Genomic DNA, 16,675 nt, shown 5'->3' with positions numbered 1-16,675 from the left:
CAAGGGCCAGCTCCTCTGCTGGGGACAGGTCCTGTGTAGGTGGGCTTCCCCCTGTGCTCTTACAGTGGACTTTTTTTTTTTGGACTGCTGAAATATTTAAAAATAATAATAAAAAAATCAGCTAAACACTAATCTATTGCTTTATTTTATAATTGCTATTAAGGCTCCAATAAAATCACTTACCAGACTGCAGAATATTTTTATATCTTGTTTTAACCTGTTGCCATGTCCTTTTCTGGCCAGACAGGTTTGTTCTTTATGATGGATGAAACAGAACACAATGTGGGATAAATAGATACAAGATGACGGATCATTTCTTGAAACTACATATTTGTCACATAAACTAGGTAACATGCTGTTCTATGAGGAATGGGAAAAAATGGGGGGGATTATAATAGATGTTATAATCAGTGATTTATGGAACTGATCAATGCTCTATAAGTTCACTTTATTAATTATCCATGTTTGGGTTACTTACGCATTAAGACGGTCAGCAATAGTCTGCCAGTCTTTCTCTCTCTCCTTTCGAACAGCACTGGTGTTTCCTTTTTTTCCATATGTTATCTTTCCTTTCTTCATACTGCTGCAGAAGCAGCAGTTTCTCCTCGTAGATGAAGCTGCACGTCCGTGATCAATGCTTTCATCAGTGATTCTGTGTTCAAATTCATGGGTCTTCTTGAGGACACCGTGGGCGCGCACTTATCTCAAACATCCACACCAGGCTTGATTAAACCTCGTCTCTTTATCCTGCATCGACAAAGGTGCAACCAAATTATCCAACATTGCGCCGACCAGACTTAACCTGGCCGCGCATTCTCCTTTATCCGGGATATATTTATCCGGATTGTGTGTAATACAAGGAGGACAAAGATGTTATTGTCTCAACGTGTCGAGCTGTGGCAAGAATAGAGAAGATCCACACGTTGAGCTGACATTGTAGTTATACAGGAAGGTTTAATCTTTAACAAGACTCAGGTATCCTTAACAAAATCACAATTGACCATCATCCTGATTCACATTCACAAGAATAATTAACAGTATAACTTATTTCCTTCTACTCCTGTTCTTTTTCAATTAACAAAACAATTAACACATTTTTACTCTCAAACATGCTGAACACCATTTTGAACAATATGAAATACATAGAAATCACAAAAGCATGAACTACTTTGTCTAATATATACAGTATTTACAGTACAGAACAAAGTCAAATAATAATAAAACTGACTGGTCACACACAATAAGAAAAATCTGATCTGGTAAACCATGAAGATGCTTTTAACTTAAAAATCTATCAGAATTAGTTATGAACATTATTCATAAAGTGAAACGTAGATTCATTTTAAAGCTGATCTCAGTTACTTGATAGATCAACCACACATCTAAACCATTAAAGTCTGCAGTTTCATTTCATTTTGAATGAATTTATTAACGTGAGACCAATAAAATGACATGACAAATAAAATCTAATGAGAGAATTGAACAAGAGCGTCTGCTTTATACCATATTATATTTTGGCCGTCGGCATTAACAAACTAGTTGATGTAAGTGGCTGTTTATTTGCTATGTGATTAAGTTCAGTTACGTTTCTTCAAACTGAATGAGAAATTCCTTCAGTCTCACAAATGGGAGAGAATGTATAAACCAAAATAAATGAACAAAAGTAATTTAAACCCTTCCCAGTAGTGATGATCAAATTTGAACGAATCGTTCAAAACCCGCGAGTCACTTTACTGAACGGTGACTCACGAGTTTTCACACTCATTAACTCGTTCACTGAGTCATTTTTGCTACAGCCTCCTTGTAGCTGGGCCGCTAAGCACAGCAGCTTCCGGCTCTTGACATTCACATGCGGCAGTTTCAGCACACTCGAGTCAGCTTGTCGGTGTAGTTCAGCACGGATGACCGACTCACCTCCCCTCAATCGTTCAGCTCACATGCCCGAGTCAGCTCGCTCCAATCGTTCAGCTCACATGACCGACTCACCTCCCTTCAATCTTTCAGCGCACATGACCAACTCCCCTCGAAACTCGAAAGTGTCGTTCACTGAATCGGTCAGTAGCACTTCCGCTGTGTCGTTCACCTCATGAGCGGTGAGCGGTGAGCCCTCCCCCCCTCCCTCACCTGAAAATCTCCGAGTGACGGCGGAGAAAAAAATAATACATTGTTTGTTTCACAAAGCTTGTAGAGATAAATACATGAATAATACATAGCTAAATACACAATAAACAATGTTAAAATACCACTGTAGCGTGTATTGTGTTACATTTAATATTGTCCCCTATAATTAGTTCTGCCCTATGAACATAACATTTATTGATACTAGTAAAAAAAGAAAATCAGAATGTTGGAAGAAAAAAAAACTATAAAAACATATGTATACATTAATATATACTGTATATCTGCCATTCTGGATGCCAGGTATCTATTCAGTTTAATCATTTATCTAATTTATTTTCTGATTCAACTAAACCTCAAAAACACAATCTAGAATAAGGAGACCAGGACCACTAAAAATGTATGTGTACTTATTGTTTATTTTCCTCAGAAGTGTTTCATCATTTTACTATGAATACATGATTCTCCCCCTGGTTCATGTCGCAGTTCAGCTGAGCCTCCAGGTCCTGGAGCGGGTGGAAATAGTGCGCGTGCGCAACTGAATCAAATGACTCAGACAATCTATTCACTTGGATGAACAACTCAAAAACCCGTGAGTCCATTCGAGGAGTCGGGTTTCTCATCACTACTCCCCAGTATTAGCTATGGTGCCAACTTGACGGGCTCATGGAGCTTGGTTGTTTCTTTGTAGCAACAAATGAGCAGTGACGTCAGAGCATGAGCTCGTTTTAGAAACGAACTTTCAAGTAAAAACAAAGTTGCATCTTGAATGAGTGTGACGGTTATATAGTTTACAAGCATGTAGTCATTAAGATCATTTGATTTGTCAACAAAACGGGTCACTACAAAGGTAATTAAGACTCATGAAAGCGTACAATTCTAGAATGATCTCTTTCAAGAGTGTGGGTGGCCCTGAAAAGGACCTTTGTTGGTTGTAAGGCTGCAGCAGCAGTTTAGCCTCCGAAGCCGTACAGAGTACGTCCCTGCCTCTTGAGAGCATACACCACATCCATGGCGGTCACGGTCTTCCTCTTGGCGTGCTCGGTGTAGGTGACGGCGTCACGGATGACGTTCTCCAGGAACACCTTCAACACACCGCGGGTCTCCTCGTAGATGAGACCGGAGATCCGCTTGACTCCACCGCGGCGAGCCAGACGGCGGATAGCGGGCTTGGTGATTCCCTGGATGTTATCACGGAGGACTTTACGGTGACGCTTAGCGCCTCCTTTGCCCAATCCTTTTCCTCCTTTTCCTCGGCCGCTCATCTTCAAGTCTCTCAGTAGAAATACCGAATGAATTGTCAGCAGCACCGACACGCCTATATAGATCACATATGAGGACGTAGGAGAAGACAGGTAGCGGGCGTTTCTTCTTTGGCGCTTCTTGTTGGTTGAGAACTCAATACACGAGCGCCACCAACTGACCGGAAGCGGCACAACCACAATAACACGTCAGAGGATCTGTATTCATGTGGCCTCTCAAATAAAAATGAATTTGTGTGAAAAGCGAAGAAGTAAAACACATGTCAAAACAGCCACATTCACTTTATTCTGGTGCTTTCTTTAATCAAGCTGCTCAAGTTTGTTTCATAATCTTCCATGACCATACAACACTGACAACATATTTCTTTTCGTCACTGAATGTGACCATTTAATTTGTAATAGGTACCAATTGTCATATTTATGAGCTATTTATTCAAAATATAAATTTTTGTGCTTTGCACACTTCCCTGTAGTTCAGGTGTGATGAACATAGAAGAGTACAGCAATGCAGAGACAGTTTTTGTCAAAGAAAACCACAAGCTAGTACAAGTGTCTGGCAGTGGCAGTGCTTCTTAAGAAAAGAAAAAAAAGTGGAGACTCACAATGTTTCTTCTATTCGAGAGGGTTTGACCCATTCAGGTGCAAGATTCACAGGAAGGAATGTTAGTTTTTTGGTTATTCTGTTCAGGCCTAAACATTGTAGATCCATGCACATACACAATGTTGAAATGTCAATAAAATGTTGAAAGAAAGAAAAATACAACTTACTAATTTTTCAAGTTCATAATGTTTTATGTAGAATGCTGAGGTACACTATGTACTGAGGTACATGTCATCTGGAATTGTTGTGTGACTTGCCGTCTTGTCAATTGGTGTTACTTAAGTGGAACTGACCTGTCACTTTGGACTGGTTCACCAGCCTCCATCAGAATGCTGCTCTACGCATTTCTGACAGAAGACCAAGAGGACACATTTTTTGTGAGATTTCTCACAATCTTTTGACGTGTTCATCATAATTCAATAAATAAAATGTGAAAATTGCATGACCCAAGAGTAAATCAAATTAGTTCTTGGACTAAAACTAAATTGACACATATAGTTGACAAAGACTAAGTAATAAGGGACAATGACAGACAAGGCCTATTTAAAGACAACTTAGAATAAATGTACACCAAAAAAGAAAAAAGCTGACAAAGCTGACAAAACTGACAAGGTTGATACCCACTGCTGCTTTGAAAAGGTGTCTGTAATAGTCATCTTTGCCTTTTTTTAAGAGATGGACATTCTGGGGAATGTAGGAAATACTTAGATGGACAACCACGTCAGCACAAATAGATTCAGTCTTCTGAAAAATGTGTATGTAATGGATGCCTGAGCCGTTGCAAAAGTTATAATGATCTTTCTGACCATTTCAGAATCACACCAGAGATCAGAACCAGTTATCAGATCAAATTAATCTAATCTAGAGGTTTAAACTCAGGATGCTTCAACAGTCAAAAGCCACAGCAGGTAACAGAGACCTTCAGATCAAGTGGGTGGCTCTTAAAAGAGCCGTTGGTTTTGATCAGCAGTAGATGGTCTACTTGGAGCTGGTGTACTTGGTGACGGCCTTGGTGCCCTCAGACACAGCGTGCTTGGCCAGCTCACCAGGCAGCAGGAGCCGCACGGCGGTCTGGATCTCCCTGGAAGAGATGGTGGAGCGCTTGTTGTAGTGAGCCAGACGAGACGCCTCGGAGGCGATGCGCTCGAAGATGTCGTTGACGAACGAGTTCATGATGCTCATGGCCTTGGACGAGATGCCGGTGTCGGGGTGGACCTGCTTCAGCACCTTGTACACGTAGATGGCGTAGCTCTCCTTCCTGGCCTTTCTCCTCTTCTTGCCTCCCTTGGTGGCGGTCTTGCTCACGGCTTTCTTGGCGCCCTTCTTGGGCAGAGACTTGATTGTATCAGGCATATTTATTTCCTGGTGTTGCAATGCTGCAGTGTGGGAGTCTTAAGCAGGCCTCATGCAAATCAATCTGCACTGTCACCTCTCAGTGATTGGTTCATTTGCTTTGAGTCACTGAGTCGTCAGGTTGTGCAACATTGCAACGGGCCAGGAAGTACAGGCAAAGTAAGCAGGATGTAGACTTCAAATCTGAATAATTTGTAATGTGAGTAAAGTAGGGCTGAAGTCCTGGTGGGGGGTTATTGTTTCCACCAGGTGTTCAGATCCTGAAAAGAAAAGGAGAAGCAGACATGAAAGGTAACCACATCTTTCCAAGTGGGTCAATAATCATTGAAAAAAAAGTCAAGTACGGTATGAAAACTTGCAACCATACATTACAACACTCATAGCATAGTCATAGCAACATACAAGCTCACAAACACACAAACTCTCATGTCATCACCAAACCCTGTAGCTTGTCAGAATCAACCTTTTATCTCTTTTTAACTGAAATAAGTTGGTTAATTGTCTAGTCTACACAATGTGTGTTACATCATTTTATTCCACATATGTTGATGCAAAGATTTTTCAAGATAGTGGTGATTTTCTGAGTTTTTATCAGTAACTTTCCACTTCAAACATAACCTCTCTCTTCCACAGAACAATTTTTGAGTATTACACAGCAATAAGCAATGCTAAAGATTGTTTGGACAACTTTAAACACCACAACATCCAAGAAGTTTTCTATTGCAAGAACAGTGGATTGCATATTCATAAAAGCAAATGTATACAATTCACTAAGATTAATGTGACATCAAAGTGCTTAATCTGGATGTATTTTCAAGACATTTAAGTGTTTCTGATGATTTTTCCTTTAGTTTATTAATTAGCTGAACCGAGAACATAATTTAGGAAGCGTTTATAGGTAAACAAAAACACTATCATAACAAATACATAGGTTTTTGTTCAAGCTAACAAATCATATTTCTCCCATACGCTGTAATTTTTAAATAAACAAATTGTCCAAAAAGAGTAAAAACCAGCAGATGGTAGTAATGCAACGCCCATGGATGAAAACTGACCCCCCAGGGGGAAGGACTGAGTCTGTCACAGTCCCTCCCTGGATCTACTCCATCATTGGCCTCCCTTTATCCAGGTCAAGGGCCAGCTCCTCTGCTGGGGACAGGTCCTGTGTAGGTGGGCTTCCCCCTGTACTCTTACAGTGGACTTTTTTTTTTTTTTGACTGCTGAAATATTAAAAAATAATTTAAAAAAAATCAGCTAAACACTAATCTATCGCTTTATTTGATCATTGCTATTAAGGCTACAATAAAATCACTTACCAGACTGCAGAATATTTTTATATCTTGTTTTAACCTGTTGCCACGTCCCTTTCTGGCCAGACAGGTTTGTTCTTTATGATGGATGAAACAGAACACAACGTGGGATAAATAGATACAAGATGACGGATAATTTCTTAAAACTATATATATGTCACATAAACTAGGTAACATGCTGTTCTATGAGGAACGGGGAAAATCAGTGGTTTATGGAACTGATCAATGCTCTATAAGTTCACTTTATTAATTATCCATGTTTGGGTTACTTACGCATTAAGACGGTCAGCAATAGTCTGCCAGTCTTTCTCTCTCTCCTTTCGAACAGCACTGGTGTTTCCTTTTTTTCCATATGTTATCTTTCCTTTCTTCATACTGCTGCAGAAGCAGCAGTTTCTCCTCGTAGATGAAGCTGCACGTCCGTGATCAATGCTTTCATCAGTGATTCTGTGTTCAAATTCATGGGTCTTCTTGAGGACACCGTGGGCGCGCACTTATCTCAAACATCCACACCAGGCTTGATTAAACCTCGTCTCTTTATCCTGCATCGACAAAGGTGTAACCAAATTATCCAACATTGCGCCGACCAGACTTAACCTGGCCGCGCATTCTCCTTTATCCGGGATATATTTGTCCGGCTTGTGTGTAATACAAGGAGGACAAAGATGTTATTGTCTCAACGTGTCGAGCTGTGGCAAGAATAGAGAAGATCCACACGTTGAGCTGACATTGTAGTTATACAGGAAGGTTTATTCTTTAACAAGACTCAGGCATCCATAACAAAATCACAATTGACCATCATCCTGATTCACATTCACAAGAATAATTGACAGTATAACTTATTTCCTTCTACTCCTGTTCTTTTTCACTTAACAAAACAATTAACACATTTTTACTCTCAAACATCCTGAACACCATTTTGAACAATATGAAATACATAGAAATCACAAAAGCATGAACTACTTTGTCTAATATATACAGTATTTACAGTACAGAACAAAGTCAAATAATAATAAAACTGACTGGTCACACACAATAAGACAAATCTGATCTGGTAAACCATGAAGATGCTTTTAACTTAAAAATCTATCAGAATTAGTTATGGACATTATTCATAAAGTGAAATGTAGATTCAGTTTAAAGCTGATCTCAGTTACTTGATAGATCAACCACACCTCTAAACCATTAAAGTCTGCAGTTTCATTTCATTTTGAATGAATTTATTAACGTGAGACCAATAAAATGACATGACAAATACAATCTACTGAGAGAATTGAACAAGAGCATCTGCTTTTTACCATATATTTTGACCCTCCACATAAACATACTAGCTGATGCAAGTGGAAACTATCTATTTGCTACCATGTGACCAAAGACGTTTCAATGTCAAGTCATATCTTCATTAAATTGAACTGAAAGACATTCCTTCAGTCCCACAAAGGGGATAGAATGTATAAACCAAAATAAATATTAAACAAAGCCATTTAGACACTCCCCAGTATTAGCTGTGGTGCCGACTTGACGGGCTCATGGAGCTTGGTTGTTACTTTGTGGCAACAAATAAGCAGTGACGTCAGAGCATGAGCTCGTTTTAGACACGAACTTTCAAGTAAAAACGAAGTTGCATCTTAATGAGTGTGACGGTTATATGGTTTATTCATGTATACAAGCATGTGGAAACCAAAATAAGTGTATAAACCATAAACTAAAACACTCCCCAGTATTAGATGTGTTGCTGAGACTTTGCAGGTTGAGGAACCTTGATTCTGATACTTTGTAGCAACAAATGAACAGGTGACGTCAGATCATGCGGAGCCGAGATTTTAAGTAAAAATTGCATCTTGAATGAGTGTGACGGTTATATAGTTTACAAGCATATAGTCATTATGATCATTTGACTTGTCAACAAAACGGGTCACTACAAAGGTAATTAAGACTCATGAAAGCGTACAATTCTAGAATGATCTCTTTCAGGAGTGTGGGTGGCCCTGAAAAGGACCTTTGTTGGTTGTAAGGCTGCAGCAGCAGTTTAGCCTCCGAAGCCGTACAGAGTACGTCCCTGCCTCTTGAGAGCGTACACCACATCCATGGCGGTCACAGTCTTCCTCTTGGCGTGCTCGGTGTAGGTGACGGCGTCACGGATGACGTTCTCCAGGAACACCTTCAACACACCGCGGGTCTCCTCGTAGATGAGACCGGAGATCCGCTTCACTCCACCGCGGCGAGCCAGACGGCGGATAGCGGGCTTGGTGATTCCCTGGATGTTATCACGGAGGACTTTACGGTGACGCTTAGCGCCTCCTTTGCCCAGTCCTTTTCCTCCCTTTCCTCTGCCGCTCATTTTCAAGTCTCTCAAGTAGAAATACCGGATGAAGTCAATGGGGCGCTGACACGCATATATACAACATTTCTGAGGACGTGTGAGAAGACAGTAGCGGTAGTTTCTTCTTTGGCGCTTCTTGTTGGTTGAGAACTCTTCAATACACGAGCGCCACCAACTGACCGGAAGCGGAACAACCACAATAACACGTCAGAGGATCTGTATTCATGTGGCCTCTCAAATAAAAACGAATTTGTGTGAAAAGCGAAGAAGTAAAACACATGCCAAAACAGCCACATTCACTTTATTCTGGTGCTTTCTTTAATCAAGCTGCTCAAGTCTGTTTCATAATCTTCCATGACCATACAACACTGACAACATATTTCTTTTCGTCACTGAATGTGACAATTTAATTTGTAATTGGTACCAATTGTCATATTTATGAGCTATTCATTCAAAATATATATTTTTGTGCTTTGCACACTTCCCTGTAGTTCAGGTGTGATGAACATAGAAGAGTACAGCAATGCAGAGACAGTTTTTGTCAAAGAAAACCACAAGCTAGTACAAGTGTCTGGCAGTGGCAGTGCTTCTTAAAGGTATACAGGAGGATTTTCAGGAATTTTAGGAAAGAACCGCCCTCTCCACCGTTTGAAAAAAATGCGCATGCGCAACGCTGTACGTGCTCCCGAGACGGAACGCCTACTAAAACGCGTGCGAGAGACATACACGAGCCCAGTTCTCCTCGTGCACGCTCTGTTTACAAGTCATAAGTCGGCATCGCTCATATAAGCTCACTTTACAAGAAGATTTGCACCAGAGGGGGTGAAACTGTGTAAAAATGTCCCAGAATAATGCGTCGGGTCGGCCACCGGCATGATGAGGACCGTGTGGAGTGAGCTGCGTGCAGGGACGGGCACGTACGACGGGCTTATATAGCTTATTTATATATCACCAGAATGATTGACAATTGGGAGGACCAGTTATTTTGATGATCCACCCGGAAGAAGAAAATCCTCTACTATACCTTTAAGAAAGAAAAAAAGTGGAGACTCACAATGTTTCTTCTGTTCGAGAGGGTTTGACCCATTCAGATGTAAGATTCACAGGAAGGAATGTTAGTTTTTTGGTTATTCTGTTCAGGCCTAAACATTGTAGATCCATGCACATACACAATGTTGAAATGTCAATAAAATGTTGAAAGAAAGAAAAATACAACTTACTAATTTTTCAAGTTCATAATGTTTTATGTAGAATGCTGAGGTACACTATGTACTGAGGTACGTGTCATCTGGTATTGTTGTGTGACTTGCCGTCTTGTCAATTGGTGTTACTTAAGTGGAACTGACCTGTCCTGAATCAACAGGATCTTGAGAAGGCAATACATGCTTTTATTAGCTCAAGACTGGACTACTGTAATGCCCTTTTTGTTGGCCTCAGCCAGTCTTCCATTTCACGTCTTCAAATAGTGCAGAATGCCACTGCCAGATTTCTAACAAATTAATCCAGATGTGAACACATTAGTACTGTGCTGTCGTCTCTCCACTGGCTTCCAGTTCATTTCAGAATCGATTTTAAACTTCTGTTTGTTTTTAATGCCATCAACGGCCTGGGTCCCTCTTACTTGTTTGATATTTTAACTATACGTGACCCTGGCAGGGCCCTGCGTTCTTCAGGTCAGCTTCTTTTAGACATTCCAAGGTCGAGATATAAACAGTGGGACGATCGCTCTTTTGCTATCGCTGCTCCCAGACTGTGGAACAAACTGCCCCCCGACATGCGCACCACTACTGATCTCGGCCTTTTTAAATCAAAGCTGAACACTCACTTTTTTAAGTTGGCTTTTAACTCTGTCTAGGGCAGTGTATTTTATTCTGTATGCTCTGTATTTATGCATTTCTGAAAGGCTTCACCAACCTGCAGCACTCTCACACCTCCCACAGTCAGCACCTGTGTTTTATTTATTGTTTTTATGTATTATTCTCATATTTATTTCTTAATGTATTGTTTTTATAGCTTTGTTGTAAAGCACTTTGGATACCACTGGGTGATTGTAAAGTGCTATAGAAATAAAGTTTGATTGATTGATTGACTGTCACTTTGGACTGGTTCACCAACCTCCATCAGAATGCTGCTCTAAGCATTTAATTGACAAAGATAATACTGAACAATGACAGACGAGGCCTATTTAAAGAAAACCTAGAATAAATGTACACCAAAAAAGAAAAAAGCTGACAAAACTGACAAGGTTGATACCCACTGCTGCTTTGAAAAGGTGTCTGTAATAGTCATCTTTGCCTTTTTTTAAGAGATGGACATTCTGGGGAATGTAGGAAATACTTAGATGGACAACCACGTCAGCACAAATAGATTCAGTCTTCTGAAAAATGTGTATGTAATGGATGCCTGAGCCGTTGCAAAAGTTATAATGATCTTTCTGACCATTTCAGAATCACACCAGAGATCAGAACCAGTTATCAGATCAAATTAATCTAATCTAGAGGTTTAAACTCAGGATGCTTCAACAGTCAAAAGCCACAGCAGGTAACAGAGACCTTCAGATCAAGTGGGTGGCTCTTAAAAGAGCCGTTGGTTTTGATCAGCAGTAGATGGTCTACTTGGAGCTGGTGTACTTGGTGACGGCCTTGGTGCCCTCAGACACAGCGTGCTTGGCCAGCTCACCAGGCAGCAGGAGCCGCACGGCGGTCTGGATCTCCCTGGAAGAGATGGTGGAGCGCTTGTTGTAGTGAGCCAGACGAGACGCCTCGGAGGCGATGCGCTCGAAGATGTCGTTGACGAACGAGTTCATGATGCTCATGGCCTTGGACGAGATGCCGGTGTCGGGGTGGACCTGCTTCAGCACCTTGTACACGTAGATGGCGTAGCTCTCCTTCCTGGTCTTTCTCCTCTTCTTGCCTCCCTTGGTGGTGGTCTTGCTCACGGCTTTCTTGGCGCCCTTCTTGGGCAGAGACTTGATTGTATCAGGCATGTTGATTTCCTGGTGTTGTAATGCTGCAGTGTGGGAGTCTTAAGCAGTCCTCATGCAAATCAGTCTGCACTGTTACCTCTCTGTGATTGGTTCATTTGCATCTGAGTCACTGAGCCGTCAGGTTGTGCAACACTGCAACGGGCCAGGAAGTACAGGCAAAGTAAGCAGGATGTAGACTTCAAATCTGTATCATTTGTAATGTGAGTAAAGTAGGGCTGAAGTCCTGGTGGGGGGTTATTGTTTCCACCAGGTGTTCAGATCCTGAAAAGAAAAGGAGAAGCAGACATGAAAGGGAACCACATCTTTCCAAGTGGGTCAATAATCATTGAAAAAAAAGTCAAGTACGGTATGAAAACTTGCAACCATACATTACAACACTCATAGCATAGTCATAGCAACATACAAGCTCACAAACACACAAACTCTCATGTCATCACCAAACCCTGTAGCTTGTCAGAATCAACCTTTTATCTCTTTTTAACTGAAATAAGTTGGTTAATTGTCTAGTCTACACAATGTGTGTTACATCATTTTATTCCACATATGTTGATGCAAAGATTTTTCAAGATAGTGGTGATTTTCTGAGTTTTTATCAGTAACTGTCCACTTCAAACATAACCTCTCTCTTCCACAGAACAATTTTTGAGTATTACACAGCAATAAGCAATGCTAAAGATTGTTTGGACAACTTTAAACACCACAACATCCAAGAAGTTTTCTATTGCAAGAACAGTGGATTGCATATTCATAAAAGCAAATGTATACAATTCACTAAGATTAATGTGACATCAAAGTGCTTAATCTGGATGTATTTTCAAGACATTTAAGTGTTTCTGATGATTTTTCCTTTAGTTTATTAATTAGCTGAACCGAGAACATAATTTAGGAAGCGTTTATAGGTAAACAAAAACACTATGATAACAAATACATAGGTTTTTGTTCAAGCTAACAAATCATATTTCTCCCATACGCTGTCATTTTTAAATAAACAAATTGTCCAAAAAGAGTAAAAACCAGCAGATGGTAGTAATGCAACGCCCATGGATGAAAACTGACCCCCCAGGGGGAAGGACTGAGTCTGTCACAGTCCCTCCCTGGATCTCCTCCATCATTGGCCTCCCTTTATCCAGGTCAAGGGCCAGCTCCTCTGCTGGGGACAGGTCCTGTGTAGGTGGGCTTCCCCCTGTACTCTTACAGTGGACTTTTTTTTTTTTTTGACTGCTGAAATATTAAAAAATAATTTAAAAAAAATCAGCTAAACACTAATCTATCGCTTTATTTGATCATTGCTATTAAGGCTACAATAAAATCACTTACCAGACTGCAGAATATTTTTATATCTTGTTTTAACCTGTTGCCACGTCCCTTTCTGGCCAGACAGGTTTGTTCTTTATGATGGATGAAACAGAACACAACGTGGGATAAATAGATACAAGATGACGGATAATTTCTTAAAACTATATATATGTCACATAAACTAGGTAACATGCTGTTCTATGAGGAACGGGAAAAATCAGTGGTTTATGGAACTGATCAATGCTCTATAAGTTCACTTTATTAATTATCCATGTTTGGGTTACTTACGCATTAAGACGGTCAGCAATAGTCTGCCAGTCTTTCTCTCTCTCCTTTCGAACAGCACTGGTGTTTCCTTTTTTTCCATATGTTATCTTTCCTTTCTTCATACTGCTGCAGAAGCAGCAGTTTCTCCTCGTAGATGAAGCTGCACGTCCGTGATCAATGCTTTCATCAGTGATTCTGTGTTCAAATTCATGGGTCTTCTTGAGGACACCGTGGGCGCGCACTTATCTCAAACATCCACACCAGGCTTGATTAAACCTCGTCTCTTTATCCTGCATCGACAAAGGTGTAACCAAATTATCCAACATTGCGCCGACCAGACTTAACCTGGCCGCGCATTCTCCTTTATCCAGGATATATTTATCCGGCTTGTGTGTAATACAAGGAGGACAAAGATGTTATTGTCTCAACGTGTCGAGCTGTGGCAAGAATAGAGAAGATCCACACGTTGAGCTGACATTGTAGTTATACAGGAAGGTTTATTCTTTAACAAGACTCAGGCATCCATAACAAAATCACAATTGACCATCATCCTGATTCACATTCACAAGAATAATTGACAGTATAACTTATTTCCTTCTACTCCTGTTCTTTTTCACTTAACAAAACAATTAACACATTTTTACTCTCAAACATACTGAACACCATTTTGAACAATATGAAATACATAGAAATCACAAAAGCATGAACTACTTTGTCTAATATATACAGTATTTACAGTACAGAACAAAGTCAAATAATAATAAAACTGACTGGTCACACACAATAAGACAAATCTGATCTGGTAAACCATGAAGATGCTTTTAACTTAAAAATCTATCAGAATTAGTTATGAACATTATTCATAAAGTGAAATGTAGATTCAGTTTAAAGCTGATCTCAGTTACTTGATAGATCAACCACACCTCTAAACCATTAAAGTCTGCAGTTTCATTTCATTTTGAATGAATTTATTAACGTGAGACCAATAAAATGACATGACAAATACAATCTACTGAGAGAATTGAACAAGAGCATCTGCTTTTTACCATATATTTTGACCCTCCACATAAACATACTAGCTGATGCAAGTGGAAACTGTCTATTTGCTACCATGTGACCAAAGACGTTTCAATGTCAAGTCATATCTTCATTAAATTGAACTGAAAGACATTCCTTCAGTCCCACAAAGGGGATAGAATGTATAAACCAAAATAAATATTAAACAAAGCCATTTAGACACTCCCCAGTATTAGCTGTGGTGCCGACTTGACGGGCTCATGGAGCTTGGTTGTTACTTTGTGGCAACAAATAAGCAGTGACGTCAGAGCATGAGCTCGTTTTAGACACGAACTTTCAAGTAAAAACGAAGTTGCATCTTAATGAGTGTGACGGTTATATGGTTTATTCATGTATACAAGCATGTGGAAACCAAAATAAGTGTATAAACCATAAACTAAAACACTCCCCAGTATTAGATGTGTTGCTGAGACTTTGCAGGTTGAGGAACCTTGATTCTGATACTTTGTAGCAACAAATGAACAGGTGACGTCAGATCATGCGGAGCCGAGATTTTAAGTAAAAATTGCATCTTGAATGAGTGTGACGGTTATATAGTTTACAAGCATGTAGTCATTAAGATCATTTGATTTGTCAACAAAACGGGTCACTACAAAGGTAATTAAGACTCATGAAAGCGTACAATTCTAGAATGATCTCTTTCAGGAGTGTGGGTGGCCCTGAAAAGGACCTTTGTTGGTTGTAAGGCTGCAGCAGCAGTTTAGCCTCCGAAGCCGTACAGAGTACGTCCCTGCCTCTTGAGAGCGTACACCACATCCATGGCGGTCACGGTCTTCCTCTTGGCGTGCTCGGTGTAGGTGACGGCGTCACGGATGACGTTCTCCAGGAACACCTTCAACACACCGCGGGTCTCCTCGTAGATGAGACCGGAGATCCGCTTGACTCCACCGCGGCGAGCCAGACGGCGGATAGCGGGCTTGGTGATTCCCTGGATGTTATCACGGAGAACTTTACGGTGACGCTTGGCGCCTCCTTTGCCCAGTCCTTTTCCTCCCTTTCCTCTGCCGCTCATCTTCAAATCTCTCAGTAGAAAATTCGAATGAGTTCTTTGCAGCGCCGACACGCCTATATACATCACATTGGAGGACGTAGGAGAACACAGTTAGCGGGCGTTTCTTCTTTGGCGCTTCTTGTTGGTTGAGAACTCAATACACGAGCGCCACCAACTGACCGGAAGCGGCACAACCACAATAACACGTCAGAGGATCTGTATTCATGTGGCCTCTCAAATAAAAATGAATTTGTGTGAAAAGCGAAGAAGTAAAACACATGTCAAAACAGCCACATTCACTTTATTCTGGTGCTTTCTTTAATCAAGCTGCTCAAGTTTGTTTCATAATCTTCCATGACCATACAACACTGACAACATATTTCTTTTCGTCACTGAATGTGACCATTTAATTTGTAATAGGTACCAATTGTCACAGTTATGAGCTATTTATTCAAAATATACATTTTTGTGCTTTGCACACTTCCCTGTAGTTCAGGTGTGATGAACATAGAAGAGTACAGCAATGCAGAGACAGTTTTTGTCACAGAAAACCACAAGCTAGTAAAAGTGTCTGGCAGTGGCAGTGCTTCTTAAGAAAAGAAAAAAAAGTGGAGACTCACAATGTTTCTTCTATTCGAGAGGGTTTGACCCATTCAGGTGCAAGATTCACAGGAAGGAATGTTAGTTTTTTGGTTATTCTGTTCAGGCCTAAACATTGTAGATCCATGCACATACACAATGTTGAAATGTCAATAAAATGTTGAAAGAAAGAAAAATACAACTTACTAATTTTTCAAGTTCATAATGTTTTATGTAGAATGCTGAAGTACGGTACACTATGTACTGAGGTACATGTCATCTGGTATTGTTGTGTGACGTGCCGTCTTGTCAATTGGTGTTACTTAAGTGGAACTGACGTGTCACTTTGGACTGGTTCACCAGCCTCCATCAGAATGCTGCTCTACGCATTTCTGACAGAAGACCGAGAGGACACATTTTTAGTGAGATTTCTCACAATCTTTTGATGTGTTCATCATAATTCAATAAATAAAATGTGAAAATTGCATGACCCAAGAGTAAATCAAATTAGT

General features: G+C 40.4%; 5 protein-coding genes across 5 annotated transcripts; all 5 read right to left on the bottom strand.

Moving 5' to 3' along the window:
* Positions 1-3,071: 3,071 nt before the first annotated feature.
* LOC308148830 (histone H4) lies at positions 3,072-3,383 on the bottom strand (the record flags this gene model as incomplete). The annotated part of the gene is made up of 1 exon (XM_080520360.1): positions 3,072-3,383. The coding sequence occupies one exon, from the start codon at positions 3,381-3,383 to the stop codon at positions 3,072-3,074; it is 312 nt and encodes a 103-aa protein (XP_080376486.1).
* Positions 3,384-4,959: 1,576 nt separating this feature from the next.
* On the bottom strand, positions 4,960-5,334 carry LOC308148829 (histone H2B-like; the record flags this gene model as incomplete). The annotated part of the gene is made up of 1 exon (XM_080520359.1): positions 4,960-5,334. The coding sequence occupies one exon, from the start codon at positions 5,332-5,334 to the stop codon at positions 4,960-4,962; it is 375 nt and encodes a 124-aa protein (XP_080376485.1).
* A 3,339-nt stretch (positions 5,335-8,673) lies between these two features.
* On the bottom strand, positions 8,674-8,985 carry LOC308148834 (histone H4; the record flags this gene model as incomplete). The annotated part of the gene is made up of 1 exon (XM_080520364.1): positions 8,674-8,985. One exon carries the CDS (start codon positions 8,983-8,985, stop codon positions 8,674-8,676), a length of 312 nt encoding a protein of 103 aa, XP_080376490.1.
* A 2,593-nt stretch (positions 8,986-11,578) lies between these two features.
* Positions 11,579-11,953, bottom strand: LOC308148828 (histone H2B 1/2-like; the record flags this gene model as incomplete). The annotated part of the gene is made up of 1 exon (XM_080520358.1): positions 11,579-11,953. One exon carries the CDS (start codon positions 11,951-11,953, stop codon positions 11,579-11,581), a length of 375 nt encoding a protein of 124 aa, XP_080376484.1.
* A 3,340-nt stretch (positions 11,954-15,293) lies between these two features.
* On the bottom strand, positions 15,294-15,605 carry LOC308148833 (histone H4; the record flags this gene model as incomplete). The annotated part of the gene is made up of 1 exon (XM_080520363.1): positions 15,294-15,605. The coding sequence occupies one exon, from the start codon at positions 15,603-15,605 to the stop codon at positions 15,294-15,296; it is 312 nt and encodes a 103-aa protein (XP_080376489.1).
* Positions 15,606-16,675: the final 1,070 nt, after the last annotated feature.

The sequence above is a fragment of the Blennius ocellaris genome (genome assembly GCF_963422515.1).
Source record: "Blennius ocellaris genome assembly, chromosome: 3".
Classification (NCBI taxonomy): domain Eukaryota; kingdom Metazoa; phylum Chordata; class Actinopteri; order Blenniiformes; family Blenniidae; genus Blennius; species Blennius ocellaris.
This window is presented reverse-complemented; position numbering and strand designations above follow the sequence as displayed.